The sequence below is a fragment of the Oncorhynchus kisutch genome, linkage group LG17, assembly GCF_002021735.2.
Source record: "Oncorhynchus kisutch isolate 150728-3 linkage group LG17, Okis_V2, whole genome shotgun sequence".
NCBI classification, from domain to species: domain Eukaryota; kingdom Metazoa; phylum Chordata; class Actinopteri; order Salmoniformes; family Salmonidae; genus Oncorhynchus; species Oncorhynchus kisutch.
This window is the reverse complement of record NC_034190.2, coordinates 28180823-28207882: the sequence shown is the minus strand read 5'-3', so window position 1 is coordinate 28207882 and position 27060 is coordinate 28180823. Positions and strand designations below refer to the sequence as shown.

Here is a 27060-nt window from a genome sequence, read left to right as displayed (position 1 = left end):
AATCCAGGATGTATCACTGGCCATGATTGGGAGTCCCATAGGGCTGCGCACAATTGGCCCATCGTCGTCCAGGTTTGGCCGGGGTAGGCTTTCATTGTAAATAAGAATTTGTTTTTTATTTCACCTTTATTTAACCAGGTAGGCCAGTTGAGAACAAGTTATAATTTACAACTGCAACCTGGCCAAGATAAAGTTACACATGGGATAAACAGTCAATAACACCATAGAAAATCTGTATACAGTGTGTGCAAATTAAGTAAGGAGGTAAGGCAATAAATAGGCCATAGTGGCTAAGTAATTACAATTTAGCAATTAACACTGGAGTGATAGATGTGCAGATGAGGATGTGCAAGTAGAAATACTGGTGTGCAAAAGAGCAGAAAAAAACAAACAAATATGGGGATGAGGTAGGTAGTTGGTTGGATTAATAATAGATCATTACAGATGGGCTGTGGACAGCTGCAGCGATCGGTAAGTTGCCCTGACAGCCGATGCTTGAAGTTAGTGGGGGAGATAGAAGTCTCCAACTTCAGTGATTTTTGCAATTCGTTCCAGTCATTGGCAGCAGAGAACTGGAAGGAAAGGCAGCCAAAGAAGGTGTTGGCTTTGGGGATGACCAGTGAAATATACCTGCTGGAGTGCGTGCTACGGGTGGGTGTTGCTATGGTGACCAGTGAGCTGAGATAAGGCAGAGCTTTACCTAGCAAAGACTTAGATGACCTGGAGCCAGTGGGTTTGGCAACAAATATGTAGCAAGGACCAGCCAACGAGAGCATACAGGTTGCAATGGTGGGTAGTACATGGGGCTTTGGTGACAAAACGGATGGCACTGTGATCCAATTTGCTGAGTAGAGTGTTGGAGGCTATTTTGTAAATGACATTGCCCAAGTCAAGGATCAGCAGGATAGTCAGTTTTACGAGGGTATGTTTGGCAGCATGAGTGAAGAAGCCGAGTCTAGATTTAATTTTGGATTGGAGATGCTTAATATGAGTCTAGAAGGAGCGTTTACGGTCTTGCCAGACACCTAGGTATTTGTAGTTGTCCACATATTCTAAGTCAGAACCGTCCAGAGTAGTGATGCTGGTCAGGCGGGCAGCGATTGGTTGAAGAGCATGCACTTAGTTTTACTAGCATTTAAGAGTAGTTGGAGGCCACAGAAGGAGCGTTGTATGACATTGAAGCTCGTTTGGAGGTTTGTTAACACAGTGTCCATAAAGGAACAGATGTATACAGAATGGTGTTGTCTGCGTAGAGGTGGATCAAAGAATCACCCGCAGCAAGAGCGACATCATTGATATATACAGAGAAAAGAGTCGGCCCGAGAATTTAACCCTGTGGCACCCCCATAAGACTGCAAAAGGTCCAGACAACAGACCCTCCGATTTGACACACTGAACTTTATCTGAGAAGTAGTTGGTGAACCAGGCGAGGCAGTTATTTGAGAAACCAAGGCTGTCGATTCTGCCGATAAGAATGTGGTGATTGACAGAGTCGAAACTTTGGCTAGGTCGATGAAGATGGCTGCACAGTACTGTTTTTTTAAATCGATGGTGGTTATGATATTGTTTAGGACCTTGAGCGTGGCTGAGGTGCACCCGTGACCAGTTCGGAAACCAGATTGCATAGTGGAGAAGGTACGGTGGGATTCGAGATGGTGGGTGATCTGTTTGTTCACTTGGCTTTCGAAAACTTTTGAAAGGCAGGGCAGGATAGATATAAGTCTGTAACAGTTTGGGTCTAGAGTGTCTCCCCCTTTGAATAGGGGGATGACTGCGGACGCTTTCCAATCTTTAGGAATCTCAGACGATACGAAAGAGGTTGGAACAGACTAGTAATAAGGGTTGCGACAATGGCGGCGGATAATTTTAGGAAGAGAGGGTCCCAATTGCCTAGCCCAGCTGTTTTGTAGGGATCCAGATCAGCTCTTTCAGGACATCAGCTGCCTGGATTTGGGTGAAGGAGAAGCTGGGGGGGGGGGGGCAGTTGCTGCGGGGTCCAGAGCTGTTGGCTGGGGTGGCCAGCCGTAGAGAAATGCTTATTGAAATTCTCGATTATCGTGGATTTATCGGTGGTGACCGTGTGACTTTTTGGAATTAGTGCTGCAGGATGCCAATTTCTGTTTGAAAAAGCTAGCCTTTGCTTTCCTAACTGACTGTGTATATTGATCCCTGAAAAGTTGCATATCGCAGGAACTATTTGAAGCTAGTGCAGTGCGCCACAGGATGTTTTTGTGCTGGTCAAGGGCAGTCAGGTCTGGAGTGAACCAAGGGCTATATCTGTTCTTAGTTCAAAATGTTTTGGGAAAAGGGCATGCTTATTTAAGATGGTGAGGAAGACAATTTTGAAGAACAACAAGACAACCTCTACTGACAGGATGAGGTCAATATCCTTCCAGGATACCCGGGCCAGGTTGATTAGAAAGGCCTGCTCACAGAAATGTTTTAGGGAGCGTTTGACAGTGATGAGGGGTGGTCGTTTGACCGCGGACCCATAACGGATGCAGGCAATGAGATCCTGGCTGAAAACAGCAGAGGTGCATTTAGAGGGCAAATTGGTCAGGATGATATCTATGAGGGTGCCCATGTTTACAGATTTTGGGTTGTACCTGGTAGGTTCCTTGATAATTTGTATGAGATTGAGGGCATCTAGCTTAGATTGTAGGACGGCCGGGGTGTTAAGCATACCAGTTTAGGTCACCTAACAGTACGAACTCTGATAATAGATGGGGGGGCAATCAATTCACATATGGTGTCCAGGGGACAGCTGGGAGCTGAGGGGGGTCTATAACAAATGGCAACAGTGAGAGACTTATTTCTGGAGAGATGTATTCTTAAAAGTAGTAGCTCTTACTGTTTGGGCACAGACCTGGATAGTAGGACAGAACTCTGCAGGCTCTCTCTACAGTAGATTGCAACTCCGCCACCCTTTAGCAGCTCTATCTTGACGGAAACTGTTGCAATTGGGGCTGGAAATGTCAGAATATTTGGTGGCCTTCCTAAGCCAGGATTCAGACACTGCTAGGACATCAGGGTTGGCGGAGTGTGCTAAAGCAGTGAGTAAAACAAACGTAGGGAGGAGGCTTCTGATGTTAACATGCGTGAACCCAAGGCTTTTCCAGTTACAGAAGTCAACAAATGAAAGAGCCTGGGGACACACAAGGCCTGGGTTAACCTCTACATCACCAGAGGAACAGAGGAGGAGTAGGATAAGGGTGCGGCTAAAGGCTATAAGAACTGCTCGTCTAGTGTGTTTGGAACAGATTAAAAGGAGCAGACTTCTGGGCGTGTTGGTAAAATTATGATTAAATGACTGAACAAATCATTTTAAATGAAACTAAGTAAACTTAGTTACAAATAAAATAATCTGTTTTATACTCTGTTTTATTATATCTGATTAACAATATGAGTTCATACGATGGGATTGTGTGACACGGACAAGGAGTAATTAAAGTTAATGAACATCATTCCAACTAGGAAGAAACTAATGGGTTGGGGACTGTGTAAACACATAAGGTCGTTAACCTATGGTTGAACCTACAGAAACTTAGCTCTGGGGTTTTTAGATAAGACAGTGAGTGCATTCCTAGGTTTTCTGTTAATTAGAACTGTCAGCTCAGTGGTGATCGATAATGATAAATTCTGTTACCTATTATTAGAAAGACTGGTCTCCATCTATTTTCTGCAAACAAGAATCTTACAAATTCTCATAAAATAGATTAAGGGTTTTCAATTAATGAAAGCACATTGGCATAATTAAATTACACTAACAGCGTGGTAGGATAGAGTCAGGGCATAATGCCCAGAGAAGATCATGGTAGGGTGCGAGTACAGTGGAGGTAAACCTCGGCATTGAGTGACGATAAGAGCGGCTGCATCTCTGGAAGCACCAGTTAAGCTAGGTGCGGTCTCAGAATGTGTGGGGGGTGGGGCAAGGGAGGTAACCGAGGCATGTAGAGCGGGACTAGGGGCTCCGCGGTAAAACAAAACAATGAGAGCTAACCTAAACAACAGTATACAAGGCATATTAACATTAGAGGGAGGCATAAAGCAATCACAGGTGATGATTGGGAGGGCTAGACAACAACGGGTAAACAGCTAAGACAACAACAACAGGTAAATGGCGATGTATGGGCAGAGAGGGTCAGTTAGCTACACACAGGGCCAGAGTTCGAGGCTGGGGCCGACAGATAAACAAAATGAAGTGCCGTGTTAATGAACAGCAGGCATCAGCGGTGTAGCCGAGTGATCATAGGGTCCAATAAGCAGCAATGGATGAAACAGGGAGCCGCTCAGCAGTCGTCACTACGCTAGGCAGAGCGGGAGACACAGCGGTCAGAGTTAGCGGGCCGGGGAAAGTAGCTGGGTCCTCACCGACATCAACAACAGAGGCCAATTGAGAGCACATCGGACGAAATACGTCAGCAGACCAGTCGTGATGGATCGGTGGGGCTCCGTGTCGACAAAGGGTCCAGGCCAATTGGCAAGAGAGGTATTGTAGTTGGTGTACTTTGTTTGCTAGCTGGGGGAATGGGCCTAGCTCGAGGCTAACTGGTGCTTGCTTCTGGACAAGGGCGTTGGCCACGATAGCCATTCGGTAACAGCTAGCTAGCTGCGGTGATCCGGTGTCATGGTCCAGGGTTTGCGGCAGGAATCCGGTGATGTAGTGGGGGGAAAAAAAGCAGTCCAATATGCTCAGGGCTGATAACGCGCTGTGCTGACTGGCAGATATTATCCGGGCTAAAGCGGCTGGTGACTGTGCTAAAAAGGTAAAGACTGCTAACAGTGGCTAACAATGACTAAATAGCTAGTAGCTAATTAGCTGGCTAGATTCTGAAGGCTAGCTCCTGATGGAGGTTCCAGTTATAAGGTCAAAAAAAAATAGCAGATCCGTACCACATTGGGTGAGGCGGGTTGCGGGAAGGTATATTTAAGAAAAAAATGGAAAAATAATTTGAAATGTATATAAAAAGGTGATAAATGCAGATTTTTTTTTTTTACACGTGAAAAAAACAAACATGTCCTGCTGCTACACCATCTTGAGAAAAAAAAAAAGTTTATAATTTAGCCCAATTAGGCTACATCATGCTGGATATCAAAAAAAGCATATTTCTACAATTAGGCCAAGGCTATTACACAGAAGAACAGTTTACCAATTACATTAAAGATGCGCTTCTGTAAAGAGGATAAGCCCTGTTTGGAAACGAGCAGCTATAATAACTGGACTCCAGAGAAATTCTGCAGAATGAGATGAAGACTTGTGTTGTCGGGCCACAGATAACTGTAGAATCGAGATACTTCAGAGATGTTCTGCGCTTCCTCAAACAGAGTTTGTTTCTCTATTATTAATTAAATGAATTTTAAAAATCTGATTAAAATTCAATGAACCAAAGTTCAGAGTAAGGTTTTGTTATTCTAATTAAATAATATCCAAGGCCATGGATTAATGATGGAATTCTGTTCAAATAAATCATAATAAAGTTTGATCAGGCTGCAACTCAACAAGCAGAGTATTGACATGAATTAATACAGACTTTCCTCTATTAGTTCAGGTCACTGATCTGATTTCCTCTCATTACGTCAAACGGATGAAGATGTAACTGAACTTGATGTTTCTTTGTAGGCAAGAGTTCAGCAGAGAACAAACCATGAATACCTGTACCAGCCTCTATTCACATAGGATACAAAAAGCTTACCCCGAATCTGAGAGGACCACAAATGGGGATAACACTCTATGCTCCAAAAGAACTGCATGCTCTTTCCCAGCCGCACCCTTTGGCTTACCAAACAAAGTTTGCTGATGTTTCTTACAATGATTGATACAGACTTAGTCATTTAAAAACTGTGCCTTTACCAAACAGGTAGGTGCTCAGATAGGTATGTAGGTATAATCAGTACACCCCCCCCCCCCCCCCCCCCCGGCTCAGAACAGCTTTAATTTGTCAGGGCATGGACTCTACAAGGTGTCAAAAGCATAGGCCAGCATTCCACAGGAATTTAGGTGGGAGTAACATTCTTGATACACACAGGAAACTGTTGAGCGTGAAAACCCTGCAGCATTGCAGTTGACAGAAACCGGTGCGCCTGGCACCTACTCTCATACCCCATTCAAAGGCACACATACACAATCCATGTCTCAAGGCTTAAAAATCCTTCTTTAACCTGCCTCCACCCCTTCTACACAGAGTGAAGTGGATTTAACAAGTGACATCAATAAGGGATCATAGCCTTCACCTGGATTCACCTGGTCAGTCTGTAAAAGAGCAGGTGTTCTTAATGTTTTATATACTCATATACTGTGCCTTCAGAAAGTATCCATACCACCTGACTTATTGCACATTTTGTTGTGTTACAGCCTGAATTCTAAATGAATTAAATTTCCCACCCATGTACACACAATACCCCACAATGACAAAGTAAAAACATGTTTTTATAAAATGTCAAATTGATTGAAAATGAAATATAGAAATCTCTCATTTACGTAAGCATTCACACCCCTGAGTCAATACATGATAGAATCGCCTTTGGCAGCGATTACAGCTGTGAGTCTTTCTGGGTAAGTCTAAGAGCTTTGCACACCTGGATTGTACAATATACGCACATTATTATTGTGAGAGTTCTTCAAGCTCTCTCAAGTTGGTTGTTGATTATTGCCAGATTGCTATAGATTTTCAAGTTGCTTTAAGTCAAAACTGTAACTAGGCCACTCAGGAACATTCAATGTTGTTTTGGTAAGTAACTTGGCCTTGAATTTGTCTCCCAGTCTGTTGGAAAGCAGACTGAACCAGGTTTTCCTCTAGGATTTTGCCTGTGCTTAGCTCTATTCCGTGTCTTTATATCCTAAAAAAAACTACCTAGTCCTTGCTGATTACATGCATACCCATAACATGATGCAGCCACCACCATGCTTGAAAAAAAAGAGTGGTACTCGATGTGTTGTGTTGGATTTGCCCCAAACATAACACGTTGATTTCAGGACTTAAAAGTTCTTTCAGTATTACTTTAGTGCCTTGTTGTAAACAGGATGCATGTTTTGGAATATTTTTTTATCCTTTTCACTCTGTCATTTAGGTTAGTATTGTGGAGTAACTACAATGTTGTTGATCCATCCTCAGTTCTCTCCCATCACAGCCATTAAACTCTGTAACTGTTTTAAAGTCACCATTGGCCTCATGGTGAAATCCCTGAGTGGTTTCCTTCCTCTCCGGCAACTGAGTTAGGAAGGACTTCTGTATCTTTGTAGTGACAGGGTGTATTGATAGACCATCCAAAGTGTAATTCATAACTTCACCATGCTCAAAGGTATTTTTAATGACTGCTTTTTTTTGTAGCCATCTACCAATAGGTGCCCTTCTTTGTGAGGCATTGGAAAACCTCCCTGGTCTTTGTGGTTGAATCTGTGCATGAAATTCACAGCTCGACTGAGTGACCTTACAGATAATTGTATGTGTGGGGTACAGAGATGGGGTAGTCATTTAAAAAAATAAACAATTAAGTTTAATAAGTTAAACACTATTATTGCACACAAGAGTCCATGCAACTTGTTAAGGACATTTTTACTCCTGAACTTGTTTAGGCTTGCCACAACAAAGGGTTTGAATGCTTATTGACTCAAGATTAATTTGTAAATTGAATTCACCTTTTACATTATGGGGCATTGTGTGTAGGTCAAATAACACAAAATCTCAGGCTGTTAGACAATAAAATTTGGGAAAAGTCAAGGGGTGTGAATACTTTCCAAAGGCAATGTAGGTAGTAACTCACCTGCTCTAGCAGCAATGAGGTGTGTGGTTCTGCCAGGGTCTTTAGAGCGGAGCAGGAGGCCCTTTCCTATCTTTGCTCCCAGGGCCTTGGCGTGGTAATTCTCCCTGGTTCTCTCCATGGGGTAATTGGTGGGGTACAGTCCAGAGAACACAATGGTGGTGCCCTCCAGGCTCCGGGCCTTCAGCTCCGGGACGATCTTCCTGATGTCAGGCATCTCTGGGCGTTCCTTCCCGAGGAAGGCGCTGTAGCGGGCGTAGTACTCTCCATGGATACGCTCCAGCACCTCTTCTAGGTAGATGAGGTGGTCATCCTTGTCCACGTCCACCTCCCCTTTCTCTTCCTCTTCCTCCTCCTCCATGCTCGGGTCCAGAGACTCCTCCCCCATGGTGACTCCTGACTGTTCACTGTTCTGGGACTCTGTCTCAGCCTCCCTCCTCTCTAAGCGCCCGTTCTCCTGCTCCGGGTCAGGAGGGAAGACAACCTCTGACCCAGATGTCTCATCTGAGGTCTCCCCTACTACCGCGGAGCTGTTCTCACTCTCCCTTCCTCCAGCCCCACCTGATGGCTCCTCTACTGCTGCCTGCTCCTCCCCTTCCTGTTTGGACTTCTTGGTCTGGCTGGACACCCCGTCCCTCTCGTTGTCTGATGAGGTGGGTTTACCCATAAGAGAGTCAGCGTCACTGTCGCTGGACAGGTCAAAGTCCAGGTTGCTGTTGGGCTCATGGAGGTCTGGAGGAGTGGATGATGGAGGAAGAGGAGTGGAGGATGAGTTCACCCCAGCCGGAAGGGGAGCTTCCTCCCCTGAGCCCAATGTCCTGCTGCCATCCTTCCCCTCTCCATTCCCCTCCGCTTTCATCTCATCTTTCACATTCATCCTGTCGCTCACCTGTGCTGCCGCGCTGGCCTCGGCTCCCTCGCCCTGACCCCGCTCCTCCTCCACAGCCTCGCCACCGTCCGGTTGAGTCCGTTCATTAGCTGCTGAACCCGAAGTGGCTGAGGGTGCTGTTGACTCCCCCCTCCCTCCATTGTTGTGGTCTTTGGCCCGTTGTTTCTTAAGACCATTACTCTGCTCCTCTGATGCAGACAACCCCCCAGATGGTCCTGTTTTAGGCCCTGTTGTCCCTGACATTACTGCTGGTTCTGAGGCCTCTGCTGGTCGGCTGGCCTGGCTGCCTGCTAGGGTAAAACATCACAAGCTGAGAATTAGCATATTAAAACACACACACAGACATTTTGCCACTTAAAAATCACTAGACTAGAAGGTGTCTGTGAAAACAACTTCAATGGAAGGTATTAGCAGAGGTGTAAAAGTACTTAAGTAGTACTTTCAAGTACTTTTACCTAAGTAGTTTATGGTATCTGTACATCCCTACTGCCTCTGCTCTGGCGGACTCACTAAACAAACATGCTTCATTTGTAACTGAATTCTGAATCTTGGAGTGCGCCCCTGTATATTCGTACATTTTAAAAACAATAAAATGGTGCCGTCTGGTTTGCCTAATAAAGAATTTTTAATTATTTATACTTTTAATACTTTAGTTCATTTAAAACCAAATACTTTGACTTTTACTCAACACTATTTTACTGGGTGACTAACTTTACTACAGTAATTTTCTATTAAAAAGGTACAGTTGAAGTCGGAAGTTTACATACACCTTTGCCAAATACATTTAAAATCAGTTTCACAATTCCTGACATTTAATCCTAGTAAAAATTCCTTGTCTTAGGTCAGTTAGGATCACCACTTTATTTTCCAAATGATTTATTTCAGATTTTATTTATTTCATCACATTCCCAGTGGGTCAGAAGTTTACATACACTCAATTAGTATTTGGTAGCATTGCCTTTAAATTGTATAACTTGGGTCAAATGTTTCAGGTAGCCTTCCACAATAAGTTGGGTGAATTTTGGCCCATTCCTCCTGACAGAGATGGTGTAACTGAGTCAGGTTTGTAGGCCTCCTTGATCACACACGCTTTTTCATTTCTGCCCACAAATGTCATATGGTATTGAGGTCAGGGCTTTGTGATGGCCAGTCCAATACCTTGACTTTGTTGTAATTAAGTCATTTTGCCACAACTTTGGAAGTATGCTTGGGGTCATTGTCCATTTGGAAGACCCATTTGCGACCAAGCTTAAACTTCCTGACTGATGTCTTGAGATGTTGCTTCAATGTATCCACATAATTGTCCTTCCTCGTGATGCCATCTATTTTGTGAAGTGCACCAGCCCCTCCTGCAGCAAAGAACCCCACAACATGATGCTGCCACCCCCGTGCTTCACTGTTGGGATGGTGTTCTTCGGCTTTTTAATGACGGTTTTGGAGCAGTGGCTTCTTCCTTGCTGAGCTGCCTTTCAGGTTATGTCGATATAGGACTCGTTTTACTGTAGATATAGATACTTTATACCGGTTTCCTCCAGCATTTTCACAAGGTTGTTGATTTGTACTTTTCACACCAAAGTACATTCATCTCTAGGAGACGGAACGTGTCTCCTCCCTGAGCGGTATGACGGCCGTGTGGTCCCATGATGTTTATACTTGCGTAGTATTGTTTGTAAAGATGAACGTGGTACATTTAGGCATTTGGAAATTGCTCCCAAGGATGAACCAGACTTGTGGAAGGCTACAATAATTTTTTCTGAGGTCTGATTTCTTTTGATTTTCCCATGATGTCAAGCAAATAGGCACAGAGTTTGAAGGTAAGCCTTGAAATACATCCACAGGTACACCTCCAATTGACTCAAATTATGTCAATTAGCCTGTCAGAAGTTTCTTAAGCCATGACATCATTTTCTGGAGTTTTCAAAGCTGTTTAAAAAAAGCACAGTCAACTTAGTGTATGTAAACTTCTGACCTACTGGAATTGTGACACAGTGAATTATAAGTTAAATAAGCTGTCTGTAAACAATTACGTGTCATGCACAAAGTAGATGTCCTAAACGACAAAACTATAGTTTGTTAACAAGAAATGTGTGGAGTGGTTGAAAAGCGAGTTTTAATGACTCCAACTTAAGTCCATGTAAACTTCAGACTTCAACTGCATCTTTACTTTTACTTAAGTTTGACAATTTGAGTTCTTTTTCCCAACACTATGTTTTAGGAGGTGTAACTGAATGAAGGCAAATTGACCTGTGGCCACTCTGAGGCATTAAACCACAGCAATGAGAACATTATATGCATCACAACTATGGTTAAAGTGCATGCCTCAAGACAATGTTCTCCAAAGCACTTTATCCTCGCAGTAAATCTACTCACTATTTTGAAAACAGAAATATGCCCATCACTGGGTCTGGCAGCAGAAACTAGTAAATTATAATACATTATTTATATGAACAGCATAGAATGAAATAGATGTAAAAATCTGGCTTCTCTACAGCCTCTGCGTGATGAATTTTCAGGGTGGGGAGTCAGGGTGGTGACAGACCAGGGGGGGGCAGAACATGGGTGATGACAGACCATGGGTGGGAACAGGCAGCTCATTACAGAGCTCAGTTCACAATACATGTAGGCCCATCATCTCACCATGGTAACTTTTTCATTTTGTGCTCCAGTAATATAAAGACCAAATGCACGTCTAATTTACAAATCTCCATCTGGCTTACAGGGGTGAACTTGTTTTTATTTTATTGGAAAGATCATATAAATATTTTTAAATCTTTGATTTAAATTAGAGCATCCAATAGAACTCAGTTAAACAGTTTTTATTCAGACCCATAAAACATTGAAGAAATCTTTGTGAAAAGAAGTGAAAGCCTTCTGCATCCAAATCTAGTTTGATATTATTCAAGGATATCATTATAATGACAAAGGACAAAGAAACAGATTTAATTTCATTTGAATGCGAGGAAGGAATGAAGCAACGAGAGAAAGGATGTAGGCTAATAACATTAGGGGAAATATTATGAAAAGGTATATGCCTCAGCCGGCTACTTATACAAATAGGACCTATTATACAGGCAAATTAAAATAACATTCGCTAGCCTATAGTTGTAACTTTGTAGGCCGCATGTGTTGCACCAGAATCACGTGTTCTCTTCCTGCTTTATCATGGTTAGAACGATGTGCATAATTCCAGTACGTATAATAGAATACAGTTCTCACTAAAAAAAGATTAGCCTACTGGAGCTAGTTTCATTTATTTACCCAAGCAAGCTACATCTATGGGCTTATGTTTTTCTGTCATGCATAATGTGAAGTAGCCTATGTCATATACTGTACACACACACACACACGTGTATGTGTGCCATTCAAATCAAATTTTATTTGCCACCAAATACAACAGGTATTTAAGTTAAGAAAATATTAGCAAAATAAACTAAATAAAAAGGTGAATGGGCAAGAAAAATGATTTTTGCCTTTGAACAGGGGGATGGTAATAGGTGCCAGGCACACTGGCTTGTATCAAGAACTGCAACGCTACTGGGTTTTTCACACAACAGTTTACTGTGTTTAAAGAATGCTCCAACAACCAAAGGACATCCAGCCAATTGACAACTGTGGGAAGCATTGGAGTCAACATGGGCCAGCATCCCTGTGGAACGCTTGACACATTGTCGAGTCCATGCCCAGATGAATTGAGGCTATTCTGAGGGCAAAAGGGGGTGCAACTCAATATTAGGAAGGTGTTCCTAATGTTTAGTATACTGTGTGTGTACACACAAACTGAACGAAAATATAAACGCAATTTCAACGATCTACAGTTCATATAATGAAATCATTCAATTTAAATAAATAAATTAGGCGCCAATCTATGGATTTCACATGACTGGGCAGAGGCCCACCCACTTGGGAGTCAAGCCCACTCACTGGGAAGCCATGTCCAGCCAATAAATTATTTTTATCCACAAAAGTTTTATTAGACAGAAATACTCCTCAGTTTAATCAGCTGTCCGGGTGGCTGGTCTCAGACGATCCCACAGGTGAATAAGTCAGATGTGGAGGTCCTGGGCTGGCATGGTTGGACATACTGCCAAAATCTGTTTGGATTTTAGCACCCTTTGCCTTGATGACAAACATTGGAGACAGCTTATGGTAGATAAATAGACATAAAATTCTCTGGCAACAGCTATGGTGGACATTACTGCAGTCAGCATGCCAATTGCATGTTCCCTCAAATTGAGACATCTGTGGCATTGTGTTGTGTGACAAATTTTGCCTTTTATTGTCAACAGCATAAGGTGCACCTGTGTTATGATCATGCTGGTTAGTCAGCTTCTTGATATGCCAAAACTGTCAGGTGGAAGGATTATCTTGGCAAAGTAGACCAATTTTAGACAAATACGTTTCTTTTTGCGTGTGGAAAATTTGTACACAATTGCATTTTATTGACAGCAATTAGAATGCACCAAGATACCATGACAGGATCCTGAAACCCATTGACATGTCATTCATCACCAACCATCACCTCATGTTTCAGCATGGTAATGTCGCAAGGATCTGTGCACAATTCCTGGAAGCTGAAAATGTCCCAGTTCTTCATGGCCTACATACTCGGACTTGTCACCCATTAAGCATTTTTCAGATGCTCTCGATCAACACATACAAAAGCGTGTTCCAGTTCCCGCCAATATCCAGCAACTTTGCACAGCCATTAAAGAGTGGAACAACATTCAAAAGGCCACATGCGCTGCATGAGGCAAATGGTGGTCACACAAGATACTGACTGCTTCTGAGCCACGCCCCTACTTTTTACATTTTATTGAAAAAGGTATCAGTGACCAACATATGGATATCTGTGTTCCTAGCCATGTGAAATTAATAGATTAGGGTTAGGGAATGCATTTATTTAATTTGACTGGTTCCTTATATGAACTAAGTCAGTAAAATCTTTGAAATTGTTGGAAATTGCATTCATAATTTTGTTCAGTACCTACATTTTTTTGGGAAGAGTTTGTAAAGTTTTCCTCTTATTCACCAACAGTCACAATGTGTCCTGTTTTGAGGTTCAGAACATTCTCGTGAATGAAACTGATTAAAGTTTTAGTGTGAGGCTGCATCATGAAGAGGAGTTTTGTGGCTGACAGTAGTTCACTGTGATCTAATTTGGCTTTGTATGAATCATTTAACCCTCGCTACGCAGAGCTGCATTCTGTCAGTCGTAAGACTGGAAGGTGCCATTGGAAAGTGCCACATTTTAGGAGTTTGTTCCATCAGCTGAAGCTGTGGTTATACTGATATAAAAATCTATGTTGGAATAAGAAGATTAAAGCCAGATATTATTGCTGCAGAATGAATTGCACCTTTTCTGTTGTCATAAACAAAGTCAATGGCCCATGAAAGATTAATCACGGGAAGTTTTAAAGTATATCCAAACAGTTTGTTATTTTCATTGTCGACATTCCACAGCTAATTGCTCTGTATTTATTTTAATTTAGTGAACCTTGATAAACAATCCTTTAAAGAGAAACATTTCATTTAGGCCCTCAGCGATGCGTTAAATACCACAACAACTTAACGAATTCCTCTCTCTGCATCGGGGTTCCTGCTGATGCAAAACTTGTTGGTGTGACGAGAGAAAGAGGGGACAAAAGGAGCTTGAAGAGTGACTTGTATCTGGTTCATCCTGAGATTCTGAAGTAATCCGTCCCAATAAACCAGTGGAAGTCATTTCTATATGTCGAAACTTTCTTTCATCTGCTTTGTTTCCATAGAGCCCAACCCTGCTCCTGGATGGGTGAGGTCCCTGCCAACCCAGTCGGTCAGTGAACCCCCCAACCTCTCAACCAGGACCCTCGAGGTCCTCCAGAGGAGAATCAGCGATGTACCAGGAGGTGGCCTTCCTAGCGGGCAGCACGGAGAAAGAGTTCACGCCCTTCTATTTTCCCCCGGAGAACCAGCAGGAGGTGGTAACTAAGGTTGTGTTCAGTCGTCATCAACGTGGGCGGGACCAGGTACCATAAAAATCAACAGAATCAAGAATTCCTGTGTTCATTTCGATAATGAATAGTCCATAATCAGAAGTCTTTAAAGATTTAAAAGACAAATCGGTGCATAGGTCTTGCTGCTTCTAAAGAGCATTATAAAAGTATTTCAGCTCATTGAACGAAATCATGGAGGTGTGTGATGACTACGACGACGGGCGCCAGGAGTACTTCTTCGACTAAAGCCTCCACTCTTCTGGAAAGGCGTTCCACCAGATCTTAGAACATTGCTACAGGGACTTGCTTCCATTCAGCCACAAGAGCATCAGTGAGGTCGGGCACTGATGTTGGGCAATAAAGCCTGGCTTGCAGTCAGATTCAATTCATCCAAAAGGTGTTCAATGGGGTTGAGGTCAGGGCGCTGTGCAGGCCAGTCAAGTTCTTCCACACCGATCTCTGCAAACCATTTCTGTATGGACCTCCCTTTGTGCATGGGGGCATTGTCTTGCTGAAACAGTAAAGGGCCATCCCCAAACTGCTGCCACAAAGTTGGAAGCACAGAATCGTCTTTAATGTCATTGTGTGCTGTGGCGTTAAGATTTCCCTTCACTGGAACTAAGGGGCCTACACCGAACCATTAAAAAGAGCCCTAGACCATTATTCCTCCACCACTAAACTTTACAGTTGGCACTATGCACTATGCAGGTAACGTTCTCCTGGCATCCACCAAACCCAGATTCATCCGTCAGACTGCCAGATGGTGAAAAGTGATTCATCACTCCAGAGAACACGTTTCCAGAGTCCAATGGTGGTGAGCTTTACACCACTCCAGCTGACACTTGGCGTTGCGCATGGTGATTTTAGGCTTGTGTGCGGCTGCTCGGCCATGGAAACCCATTTCATGAAGCTCCCGACCGACAGTTATTGTGCGGACGTTACTTCCAGAGAAAGTTTGGAACTTGGTCGTGAGTGTGGACAGAGTGTGGACGCGCTTCAGCACTACCGTTCTGTGAGCTTGTGTGGCCTACCACTTCGCGGCTGAGCCGTTGTTGCTCCTAGACGTTGCCACTTCACAATAACAACACTTACAGTTGACTGGCACAGCTCTTGCAGGGCAGAAATTTGACAAACTGACTTGTTGGAAAGGTGGCATCCTATGATGGTACCACGTTGAAAGTCAATGAGCTCTTCAGTAAGGCCATTCTACTGCCAATGTTTTGGAGATTGCATGGCAGTGTGATCAATCTTATGCACCTGTCCGCAACAGTGTGGCTGAAATAGCTGAAGCCGCTAATTTGAAGGGCTGTCCATATACTTTTGTATATATAGTGTATTTATATGCTTTAGAATGACACTTCCTGTTTTGGCGGAAAATAACGGGTTATCAAAGGAGAAACGTGATGTATTCTTCTCGGGATGGAACATTTGTAAAATACCAGGAAAATATTAAACCCTAGTCCATGTGACGGAAATCAGCAGCACTTCCCTAACTGATCTAACAGCCTGTGTGTGTGTGTGTTATTCTCCAGGGAGCCCAGAGAAGCACTCTCCGTCCTTTGTGGCTTGTCCGGTTTATCTCTACTGCTAATCCAAAAAATCTCTATACAGATCTCCTCTATGAGAGGCTCTGTGAGAAAAGAACCCAATGCCTTCCCTACTCCCTCCTGAGACTAAGATGGTAATCACGGTTCAGATGAACCCATCTCATTATGGCTACCCAGGCTTGGTGCTGGAGTATGAATACAGTGTTGATGATTAGGTGTTAAGACTTGGTCGCTCCAATTCCTTCTTTATAACAGATCAGATTGATTAATTCAGAGAGTTAATAAAAAAGTATTTGGATTCTGCTCAACCCTGGCCTTTGGCTATGATCATTTTCCTGGCTATTCTCATGGTTCTAAAAATGTAGAGTTTAACAGCATTCTCACAGAAAGATGTTCCCCTGTCACCTACATGCCTTCTCCCTCTCGCCTCTGTGCTGAGAGGATCATAACTTAACGACATAACTTAAAACTCCCTCACCTTCCTGCCACCCCATCTATTGGGACCATAACAGTTACGTATCACAAACATTTCCTTAAAAGCGTCACCCTCCCACTGCAGCCTGCCACACAGGAAAGTGGTGCATCGGTTGATGTAAATTAAATCAAAACAGTGAGACGTGATTAGGGGTACCTTGTGACCAGAACTCCATTTGCAGCCAGAGAACCAGGATGAGTTCACATTCCTTAAGTGCTCATCAAACCACGTCCTCTCTGAATTTGGTCACCAGAGGGTTTTTAAGTTTGTAGTGTTTTTTTGTTGAGTGTTTGTAACACTGACAAAGCACTAAATGCCCTTATAAGGATTGTTTCAATAGATCACTGTGCTTCATAATTTATTGACCAGTTCACAACAAATGTCCACCGTTCGGTTAAGCTCATTGTCTTCCGACCCTGTATACCGTACCTTTCCTTCCCTGCTGAGCCTCTTTAGACCCGGCCGGGGCGTTGATGTCTCCTGTCCCCTTGAAGTAGATGTATTTCTTCACAGTGATCAGGTTGGGAGCAAACTTCCACACGTCCTCCCGGTCATCTATAATACATACCATTGAGTCCCCACATGGGAACAGATTCCTGAGGGGTAGAGATAAAGAGAGTGCGAGAGATTAGGGCGAGAGAGGGAGCACAAGAGAGAGACAGAAAGAGTTATATCTAAGTTAAACTGGCAGTAACAGAGCAAAATGTTAGGCTCTCGCTCTACCATTATCCAGTCTACATCCCAAATGGTAGCCTATAACCTATGGGCCCTGGTCAAAAGTAATTTTAAGGGAATAGGCTGCTACTTGTGAAGGACTACCCCTCCAGGTTAGAAGTGAATTCTGGCTCTCACTCTTACCAATAATTATCTGAACATCATAACTATACAACCACAGTTTCTACCATTAAGACTGAGGATGGTGTTCTAAAAGGCTTCCTATAACAGGAGTCACTGATTAGAAGAAATGCTGCATGGCGATGGGCTATTCCCTCTGCACAGTCATGCTAGAGCTGGATGGCTCAGTTTTATAGCGCTGTATTGTCTGTGGGGACAACCAAGTGACTTCAGATGACTTGACTGCTGCCAGGTTTTAATCAACACTAATTCCCTCAGTTGAATTCTTCAGCGGTAGTAGCTGAGCGGAAATCAGTTTCTCCCAATTCCACAGGAGATCTTCCTTGAGTGAATGCCTTTTCTCCAAAGTGTCAAAATTAAAGATAACATATCAGCCATGTCCTTTTCATATTGGAAAGAGTCTTCTTAAAATGTCCTAGCTGAAATCGCTATTAGTATGTGTGTCAAAGTGTGCTGCGTGGACTTCAAAGCAGTATGTGCTAGCAGCTCTGCCAGACAGAGAGCCAGGTCTGACCTCAGGTTCCCTGTCTTGGAGAAGGGGTCGATGCATTCGTCTCTGGACAGGATCCTGTGGGAAAACAGCTTCATCTCAGGGTCCAGGAAGCCTGCAAAGTTACAGACACACCAGAAGAGCATCTTTAAAATGGACACATATATATATATATATATATATATAAAAGAGAGAGAGACAGAGAGAGCTTGGTTAGTGTGGCAGGGGGTTTGGTTCCGCATGCTGGGCCGCAGCAGAGAGCAGACTCGACTGCATTAAACATCCTATTTAAAAAGAGCTCCGTGGAAAAGCAGGATGTATTCAGAAAAGTGAAGGTGCCGTTTTGCCAAACAGCCAATTTCCATTACTCCCCGGCCATCTGGAGCTACACTGAGTAGCATTCCAACAACAAAGCTTTTGAGTCAATTTAGAGCCAAATCTCATGTTGTTTTGCTACACAAGTTCTTCAATTTAATCTCAAATGAAATTGCTTGGCATCGGTGTGTGTGTGTGTGTGTGTGTGTGAGATGGAGGGTCTCTGTATACTCAGTGGGCTCATTAAAACATCAAGGCTTTGAGATGAGAACTAAATGCAGGCTGGGTCTTATCAGTTCCTCTTTAGAAGCTGTACAATAATACGTGTCTGGAGGAGCAACAAAGATGGGCTTTGATGAAGCATCTACATCCCCACTGCACAACAAACACCTCGCTACCTGGTTGCTATTAAACCACAGAGAAGAGAGAACACAGGTGGGCAGGCGTCTTCTAAAGCACAACAACAAACCCATCTACCTGGAGAAACAGATGCACAGTGACCTCCATGTGCCACAGACTAATTACTACATTCATTATTCATTCACTTCCAACGTTCAGCATAGGCATTCATGATAGAATAACATCTAATTGATAGCGAAAGATCGTCTCCAAACTTTGACGGGCCAAAGTTCATCTCTGTAACCCAAATGCAGATAATTAGATTCATAAAAAGCTCAAACGTGCATTAAGTGAGATTGATCTGAGCCGAGCTGTTGGGAAACCCACTATAGTAGAGCCCTATTTTTATTGTGGGACTCCAGAGTTACCCGAAGGACCCGACAGAGAAGTGTGCTGCATGGTCGGAATGGTCCATGCTGCGGGGCGGTCAGAAAGACGGTCGTTCCACCGTTTTCAATACGCTATGAATCGTTATAAAACCACTTATTACACAAATCCCTCTGTCATTCTGGCCGCTTGTGTCCCTCTCCTCGCCTCTAACTGGGGCGCGGTTACACAACCGGCTCGCGCGCCTGCTCCAAACAGTGGCGGCAAAAACAATTATCCGATATGAAAGGAATTATGAAACCAATCATCAGCTTGCAGTTCTCACTGGAAAGTCTGTCGTCATTTTCTAAAGGTAATGAAATAATGGCTAATATGATTGGTGACTTGTGACTTTTTGTCTGGGCTACTTCAAATTAGTTTGTTTACACGGGAGTGTTTTAATAAAACTACTTTATTCCAAACATGTAAATATCTTACGAAATTACATTTATTGCAAATTCCGAAATGAGCAAGACCGTAGATGTGTAATTTTAACATTGCAGGACAGTGGGCAGGACAGTGGGCAGGACAGTGGGCAGGACAGTGGGCAGGACAGTGGGCAGGACAGTGGGCAGGACAGTGGGCAGGACAGTGGGCAGGACAGTGGGCAGGAGATGGATGAGATCTGGTGGGATGTATCCAAAACAACCTGCGGAGGCAGGTCGGTCATGGTACGAAATATCACGGGAGCGGACGGGCGCGGTACCAAAACATCTGTCCCACGTAAACCTCCACACACCAGTGTCCGACATTCCCTCGCTGATTTAAGTAAAAAGTAAAAATAAAAATACCCTAATGGAAAAAGTAAAGGTCACCCAGTAAAATATTATTTGAGTAAAAGTATTTGGTTTTAAATATACTTAAGTATCAAAAGTATAAACCATTTCAAATTCCTTATATTAAGCAAACCAGATGGCACAATGTTGTTTTTTAAATTTAAGTATAGCCAGGGTCACACCAACATAATTTACAAACAAAGCATTTGTGTTTAGTGAATCCGCCAGATCAGGTAGTAGGGATGACATGACCAAGGATGTTCTCTTGATAAGTGCGTAAATTTGATCATTTTCCTGTAAAGCGAGCCATTCAAAATGTAACAAGTACCTTTGGGTGTCAGGGAAAATGTATGGAGTAAAAAGTACATTATTTTCTTTAGGAACGTAGTGAAGCTTGTTAGGCTTACCGCTGGAACACACCCAAATAAATAATTTACACACAGAGAGAAGTCAGCTCAGACAGATCCAGCTCAGAAGCCCAGCTCATGAGCTCCATCAGCAGATTTTCATTTAGAATGGAAAACAAATGCATTTATGCAACAAATGTTAGCGAATAGTATCGCTCGGATTCGTTCTTCTAATCAAACAAAATCGTTCTTGTATCTAGATAGATATTTAAATTGTCTCGAAACGGAAAGATGCACCTCCCTACTATATAGACGATATATATATATATATAAATATATTAATATAAATATATATGACACAGCCCCAGAGAATCTGAGTACCGAATGAACCTGTCACACAAACTGAAGGTAAATGCTCCCCTCTAGTGGCCACTGACTTCAAGCTCAGGATTTGCCTCTACAATCCTAAGATCAATCATAGTGAGACATGTCTGTTTGTCTTGTTAGGTGACTAACTTCTAAATCCGGGCAGTGTATAGACAAACATTTTAAAAAATACAACAATTCTCACCTATAATACAGACAGCATTCAAGCATTAAGTCTAGATCTATATCTACGTAGTGATTTTACAGAGGATGTAGGCCCGGTGGGTTGACTGCCTTGCTCAGGGGCAGAACGGCAGATTTTTACCTTGTCAGCTCGGGGATTTGATTCAAAGGTGTGTTACATTTCAGTTGAACGCACTCAGTTGTACAACTGAGTAGGTATCCCTCTCCTAGATGATTGTGTGTTTAAATTAATCTCACATTTAGAGACTGTGCTTTCACACACTTTTGGCATTTACGTGATGACTTTCTTTGCACTTTTGATACTTTTTGCATTACTTACTGTACATCTAATTATATAGTGATTCAACGTAGGCGTTAATTATCAGAGAATGTTAAATGCCTGCTAGTGTTTGTGTGTGTACTTACCTGCGATGGTGTGTGCATAGAGGCGGCTTCCGAAGGTGAAGACGTGCAGCTCGTAGAGCTTGGCGATCTTCTCCAGGAAGTCTTTGCAGTGCGGACGCAGTCGCGTGTGTAACATGGGCTCCCCCCGCCCCAGCTGGAAATGGAAGATTCCCTGTGGAACAAGAGCAGAGGCATGGGCAGAACCATCAATGTTTTGTTCTAGCTACATAACCACCAGTGGTTTATTATAGACTCAAACTATTTAATACCAACCCCTCAGCAAAGCCTGGGACATAGAAACACCAAACAACCTATTTTTCATAGGCCAGAGAAAAGGATTTCAGATACACATACCTTGTTGGACATGAGCTGGCAGTGATGCTCGGTGGTGTGGATCAGGGTCTGGTCCAGATCAACCATCAGAACCAGCTTCTTGTTCCTGTGGAGTCTCTGCTGGTCCTCTCTGCCCAGCTGCTCTGCTTGCTGTGTGGGGGACAAATCACACAGACCCGGCATTCATAAAAAGGGGGCCCACGACGTCAACAAAACTGTCTCTATTAAATTGAAAAGTTGCATTCCAAAGACAGAGGTATTTCTACAAGGTCACATTATCATCAGAGGAAACATCTTCTAGTGCCATGACACCCCCGAACCTCACCTCAGAGCTGACCATCAACTCAGGGACACTGTGCACCATGGAAACATTTGCCGTGGAGATGAGAGCCTGCTGCCTCCCATTATTGGTCTGCATCCTGAGAGAGAAAGAGAGTATCCACTTAGCAATGCATACTCAATGGATAAGAGGTAACCTACAACTAAGAGTTAGGCCCATTTGTTAAAATGTTTTGAATATGCCAATTGAAATTCTAGCATGGAATAACTTTGTGTTTGTTTGTGTGCGTGTGTACACTTACTGTGTGAGGTCCTGGCCACATTCAGCACACAGGCCCTTCATCACAATGGGATGGCTGCATTCTTCTACTCTTACAACCACAACACTGGAAGAGAAGATGCACTTGAGACCGCAGCATAATAGTTTACCATTAAAATCCTTAAGAGTTTATAGACGCACCCGTGGAAAGCGGCCGAGCTACAGCGCTGTCGGTCAAAACAGGAGACGTGCGCAGCGTACGAACAGTTTGGCCGACTAACTAATACACCACTATGGAAAGATGACGCTCACCAACATGATGGTGTTCTCCATTTTGCTCTACAGCCCTCACAAGTGTCACAGGTTTTGTGCCAACAAAGAAAAGGGTAGTCATAAATAAGTGTAGTCATAAAGGCCAAATTCAATATATATATACATATTTATTTTTCTTGGGATACGTACAGGGGCCCTACAATTCAAAATTAAATAGCTAAATGATCCATGATATGACCATATTTTTTTTGCCCCTTTTTCTCCCAAATGTTGTGATATCCACATCGGTAGTTAGTCTTGTCCGTATGGGAGTTTCAGCGACGGGACTCGGGAGAGGCGATGGTCGAGAGCCATGCATCCCCCAAAACACGACCCTGCATTGCTCGCTTAACCCGGATGCCAGCCACACCAATGTGTCGAAGGAAACACTGTACAGCTGGTGACCGAAGTCACTGTGAATGAGCCCGGGCCAGCCACAAGGAGTCACTAGAGCGCAATGGGAAAAGGACATCCCGGCCGGCCAAACCCTCCCTTAACGACACTGGGTCAATATTGCACCGTCTTATGGGTCTCCCGGTCGCCGCCGGCAACGACACAGCCTGGGATCGAACCCGGGTCTGTATTGATGCAGTGCCTTGCCTCACTCGGGAGGCCGGTATGACCATCTTCAAACAATTCCATGTCAGCTTAGTAACTCAGACTTTTATGGGCGGTTTCCCGGACAGTTTCATTTAAATCAGATTAACGATGTGCACATGGTGCTGACCTGAGGATGCTTCAAAAACCAGGGATGGGTCAGTAATACATAAGCATTGTGTGGAATTGGAGCACGTCACCTAAACAATGGACGAGGTAAAAGAAATTTTCGAAATTTCAGTGACTTTGGGAGATTTTTTTTTGTGGCAAACTACCCAATTATTGAGAACAAACAGCATGATAAAGCAACAGAAAACAAGAAAAAGAATGCCTGGACTACCATTTGTAATGAATTCAAAACAAATTAAAAAGTACACCTCAACAACATCAGGTAAGATACTGTATTTACTGTTGGCCCACTTTCACAAATCTGAGACAACACAGTGGGGCCTGAATGCATCTGTGACAGAAATGTAACAAACAATATCATACATAAATATTCATATAATTTCTATAACATATAATTTCTATAACATCTTGTCTTCCTAAGGTCCTATGGAAAAACTAAAATCTACTTAAACAATACAAATGCTGCTGCTCGTAGGGAGCATTTCAAGACTGGTGGCGGACCCCCGTTAAGACAGGGGAGGTAGGTAGCCTAGTGGTTAGTATTGGGCCAGTAACTGAAAGGTTGCTGGATCGAATCCCCGAGCTGACAAGGTAAAAATCCACTGTTCCCCAGTAGGCCATCATTGTAAATAATAATTTGTTCTTAACTAACTTGCCTCATTAAATAAAAGGTTCAATTTAAAAAAAGACGACCAAAGACAGATGAGCTGGGGGACTTGTTGACCGGGATCATACTAAGTCAGCAACCCCTGGAAGGTATCCCCGATGATGACCATTTGGACAGATTGGGGACTGTTCCAATCCTCATTTTGTAAGACACATTCATTCAACATGTGCCATCCCGGCACTATAGGGAATATGTAATGTCAGCCATCTCTTGCAATCCCATAATAAAAAGTTAACAAACTCAACTCTTTAATAAATGATGTTCTCTAATGCAGCAATGTAATCATTTTCTTGAGGCAGATGAACACCATAGCTTGGAGGGGATAAGACAGGATGAAGTTCAGCCCGCTACATCTGGCTCATCTGCAGCAGCCAGAAGGGCAGATTGTCACTAACCGGGCGGGAGGACAAAGCAGCTGAGCATGCATGAGAAACTGGCCTTGGAATGGCCTTGGAATTTCATGAGCGCAACCTAAATGTATTTAAAAGAAGACCATGATATGAAGATGCAAATCCCTCATGTTGAGTTGGCTATGAAGGAGGAGAGAAACAGGAAGCAGCAGCAGTAGCAATGTTCTTCTCAAACCAGCACCAGTTTGATGTAATTGTCTTTCAATTCACATATAGCATTGCAAACTCTGTGGACTATGTTGCATACAGTCAGTTCACTTACACCACACAAATCTCCTGTTTCACAATGGAAGGTTCCAGATTCCAAAAACCTCAAGTTGACCAGTACTTGTAGGGAAGGGCTTTCCCCTAAGAGAGTCAGATGAAAGTCTTGGCTCAAGCAAACAAATGATGTCAGCTGCATTTGCTTTGTATATACGGAAACAGTCACCGAAATTGATTTTATCTAAATCATTCAGTGTGTTGATCCTGTCTATAACCGCCCTTCTGTCTGGCCTTGGTAGTGCTCTTTGATTGTCATTGAAAGTCCAGGTAAATCATTCTCCTCCATTGCCAAGGTCAACCTGGGGGCCAACATCCATTAATCTGACGCTAAACCTTCCTCTGGACATATTTAAATTCAGCCTGCACTTAAATCTAGATGAACCAATTGTCCTTCTAGAAATCAGACTTTAAATCTAGACTAGGGCAAATCTGAGACTATTTTAAACCATATCTAAGAAATGCAATTTCAGTTAGTCCAGTTTAAAAGTGCAATTTAGTCTAGGTTGATAATGCCCCCTAAAAAAGGTTAAGTGCTACACAGGATTTAAAAAAAACATATATAATTTTTGCATTGTAACTTCCAAAAATGGCCATAAAATACAGCACTAATAGTGGATTTATTGTGTTTCACATTACTTAGCCACAAGTGTTGTGATATTCGCCAAACTGGGAAAACGTTTCAAACTTTGTGGCTGTGTTAAAGGAAATCACAAATTTCCTGGTTGAGAAAAATCTGCACTGTTCAGGTCAATTTGATCATTGTACCATCTAAACAAAAAAGTATAGTTTTTACAGTGGACCAAAACCTCTGTTGAATCATAGATGGTACAACGATTCCTGACACTATTCAGTGCTTATTTGTATTACAAACTGAAATTGAGCTAACAGTGTACAATGTTAGCAACCAAGAAATGACAGAAATTTCCACTAGATAACACAGCCAAAGTCAAAACAGCTTTTTCAGTTTGACAACAGATGCTGCTCCATCAGGAGAATTCAATAGGTGAACATCCCAGCCAATCACAACACTGGTGGGTAAATAACTGAAACACTATCATTAAACTCTTTGCACCACACTCACATGCTAGCTTAACAGAAGGAATTTGAAATAATTTATACTTTTACGTTAGATACTGAAGTATATTTAAAACCAAACTTTTACCCAAGCAGTATTTTACTGGGTGACTTTTACGTGAGTCATTTTCTATTTGTTACACAAATTCATAAAACCAAAATGTTTGAGGCTCAAGCAGAACAAAGTATTCGAAGTTCTTCTTCCCCAAGTGTTTGAGCGTGCAAACTCGACACCATGTGGATGATGTCATGTGCGTAGTACAACAATATTGGGCCAGTTCGTTTTGCATGGCCCGGTGCCCCTTGTGAGTGGAGATTTCACTTACGGACCAATGGAATGGTCTAAAATAAACAAACTCGGCCCACCAGGGCACCGGGCCATGCAAAACGAACTCGTTAATGTACATGATCCATCCAGCTGTTGTAGAGATCGGCGCTCCAGCACACGCACTGGGTTAGCATAGCTAGCTAGCGTTACCATTTATTAGCTAGGCTAATTAGCTATGCTACTACGAATCTAGTCTATAAGTAACAACATTAGCTAACGAACATAGTATACACAGCACACTATAAAAAATGGCTGACATAGTCTATATAGCTAACGTTAGTTAGCTTGCAGACTCACCCAGGCGATATGACTTGTCCAAGTTGACAGCATAGCTCTTTCACCACTCCAGCTCGGTCCGATTTCAGCTTCTTCTCTGACAGCCGATTGGGCTGTTCTGGCGGATGGGACCCGGACTCTTTCTCCGGTGGGATGGGAGCACATAACGCCAATACCGAGTCCACATTGACGAGGGAACCGGGTTTGACTTTCCATTCCAGCAGCCGCATAGGACGCGCTGCTATTGGGCAGCGGATCTCCGCCACTTGCGCCATGGGGCCCTGTGCTGCCCCGCCACCGCCGGAATCTGCGGGCTCCTCCATCAGTTTCGCGCTTCAAATCCCTTTAAACTCTAGGCACAGGTCAAGCAAAGATATATATCAGAGTCGCGGGGAATTCGGTGTATCATAAATTATTGAAACTGAGCTAAGAAACAAAAACCAACGTACCGCTGATGTTTGAAACACAACGATGCAAGAACACAGACCCGATAGTTTAGCTTCTTTCGCTCTTCCCGCCCGTAAACAGGAAACACAAGACTGAAGCGGCGACGACAGTCAGAGAGCTTCCGGTGGCTCTGATGACAGAGGTCCTTTCTACTTTCACTGAGTTCCACAGTTCCACATCAATTTAAATACTTTGATCAATGGAAGGAACAGCTAGCTTCCATTTGTGTTTGAATAAATGTGTCAGTTTGAGAGTCATACACAGCATGTCAAAGAGAAGTTGAAGTTGGGATGATCATGTAAACAAAATACAAAAAAAAATCTAATGGAAGATGCAACATCATGCTGTTTTGTTTTCCATTCACACATTGTTTTCTAAGCCTTTAAAGCTCTGGGGACATCCCTCGATGGGCCCTACCTGATATGATGTAAGATGATGTAATATATAAATCATGCATCTACTCCTGGTGACAACTAGTAGAGTTGCTACCAGTGATCTAAAGTCACACGAGGGCCTGGTCCCAGTACGCACATTGATGTTAA

At 43.1% G+C, this 27060-nt stretch overlaps 1 protein-coding gene across 4 annotated transcripts in view; it reads right to left on the bottom strand.

Annotated features, from left to right (window-relative positions):
* LOC109907410 (RNA polymerase II subunit A C-terminal domain phosphatase-like) overlaps positions 1 to 26649 on the bottom strand; it is a 115872-nt gene extending 89223 nt beyond the window's left edge. Inside the window, exons 1-9 of one of the 4 annotated variants that reach the window (XM_031793494.1) lie at positions 26521 to 26649; positions 26093 to 26423; positions 22058 to 22141; positions 21802 to 21895; positions 21498 to 21626; positions 21165 to 21315; positions 18011 to 18101; positions 17071 to 17237; positions 7762 to 8934 (exon numbers count right to left, since the gene is read on the bottom strand). In XM_031793494.1, the coding sequence (XP_031649354.1) occupies positions 7762 to 8934; positions 17071 to 17237; positions 18011 to 18101; positions 21165 to 21315; positions 21498 to 21626; positions 21802 to 21895; positions 22058 to 22141; positions 26093 to 26394 (2191 nt within the window). In that variant the 5' untranslated portion in view covers positions 26395 to 26423; positions 26521 to 26649. Of the gene's footprint in view, positions 1 to 7761; positions 8938 to 17070; positions 17238 to 18010; positions 18102 to 21164; positions 21316 to 21497; positions 21627 to 21801; positions 21896 to 22057; positions 22142 to 26092 lie in introns of all 4 variants that reach the window. The other 3 variants (XM_020505353.2, XM_031793493.1, XM_020505354.2) reach the window with 3 other exon arrangements.
* Between the last annotated feature and the right edge of the window lie 411 nt (positions 26650 to 27060).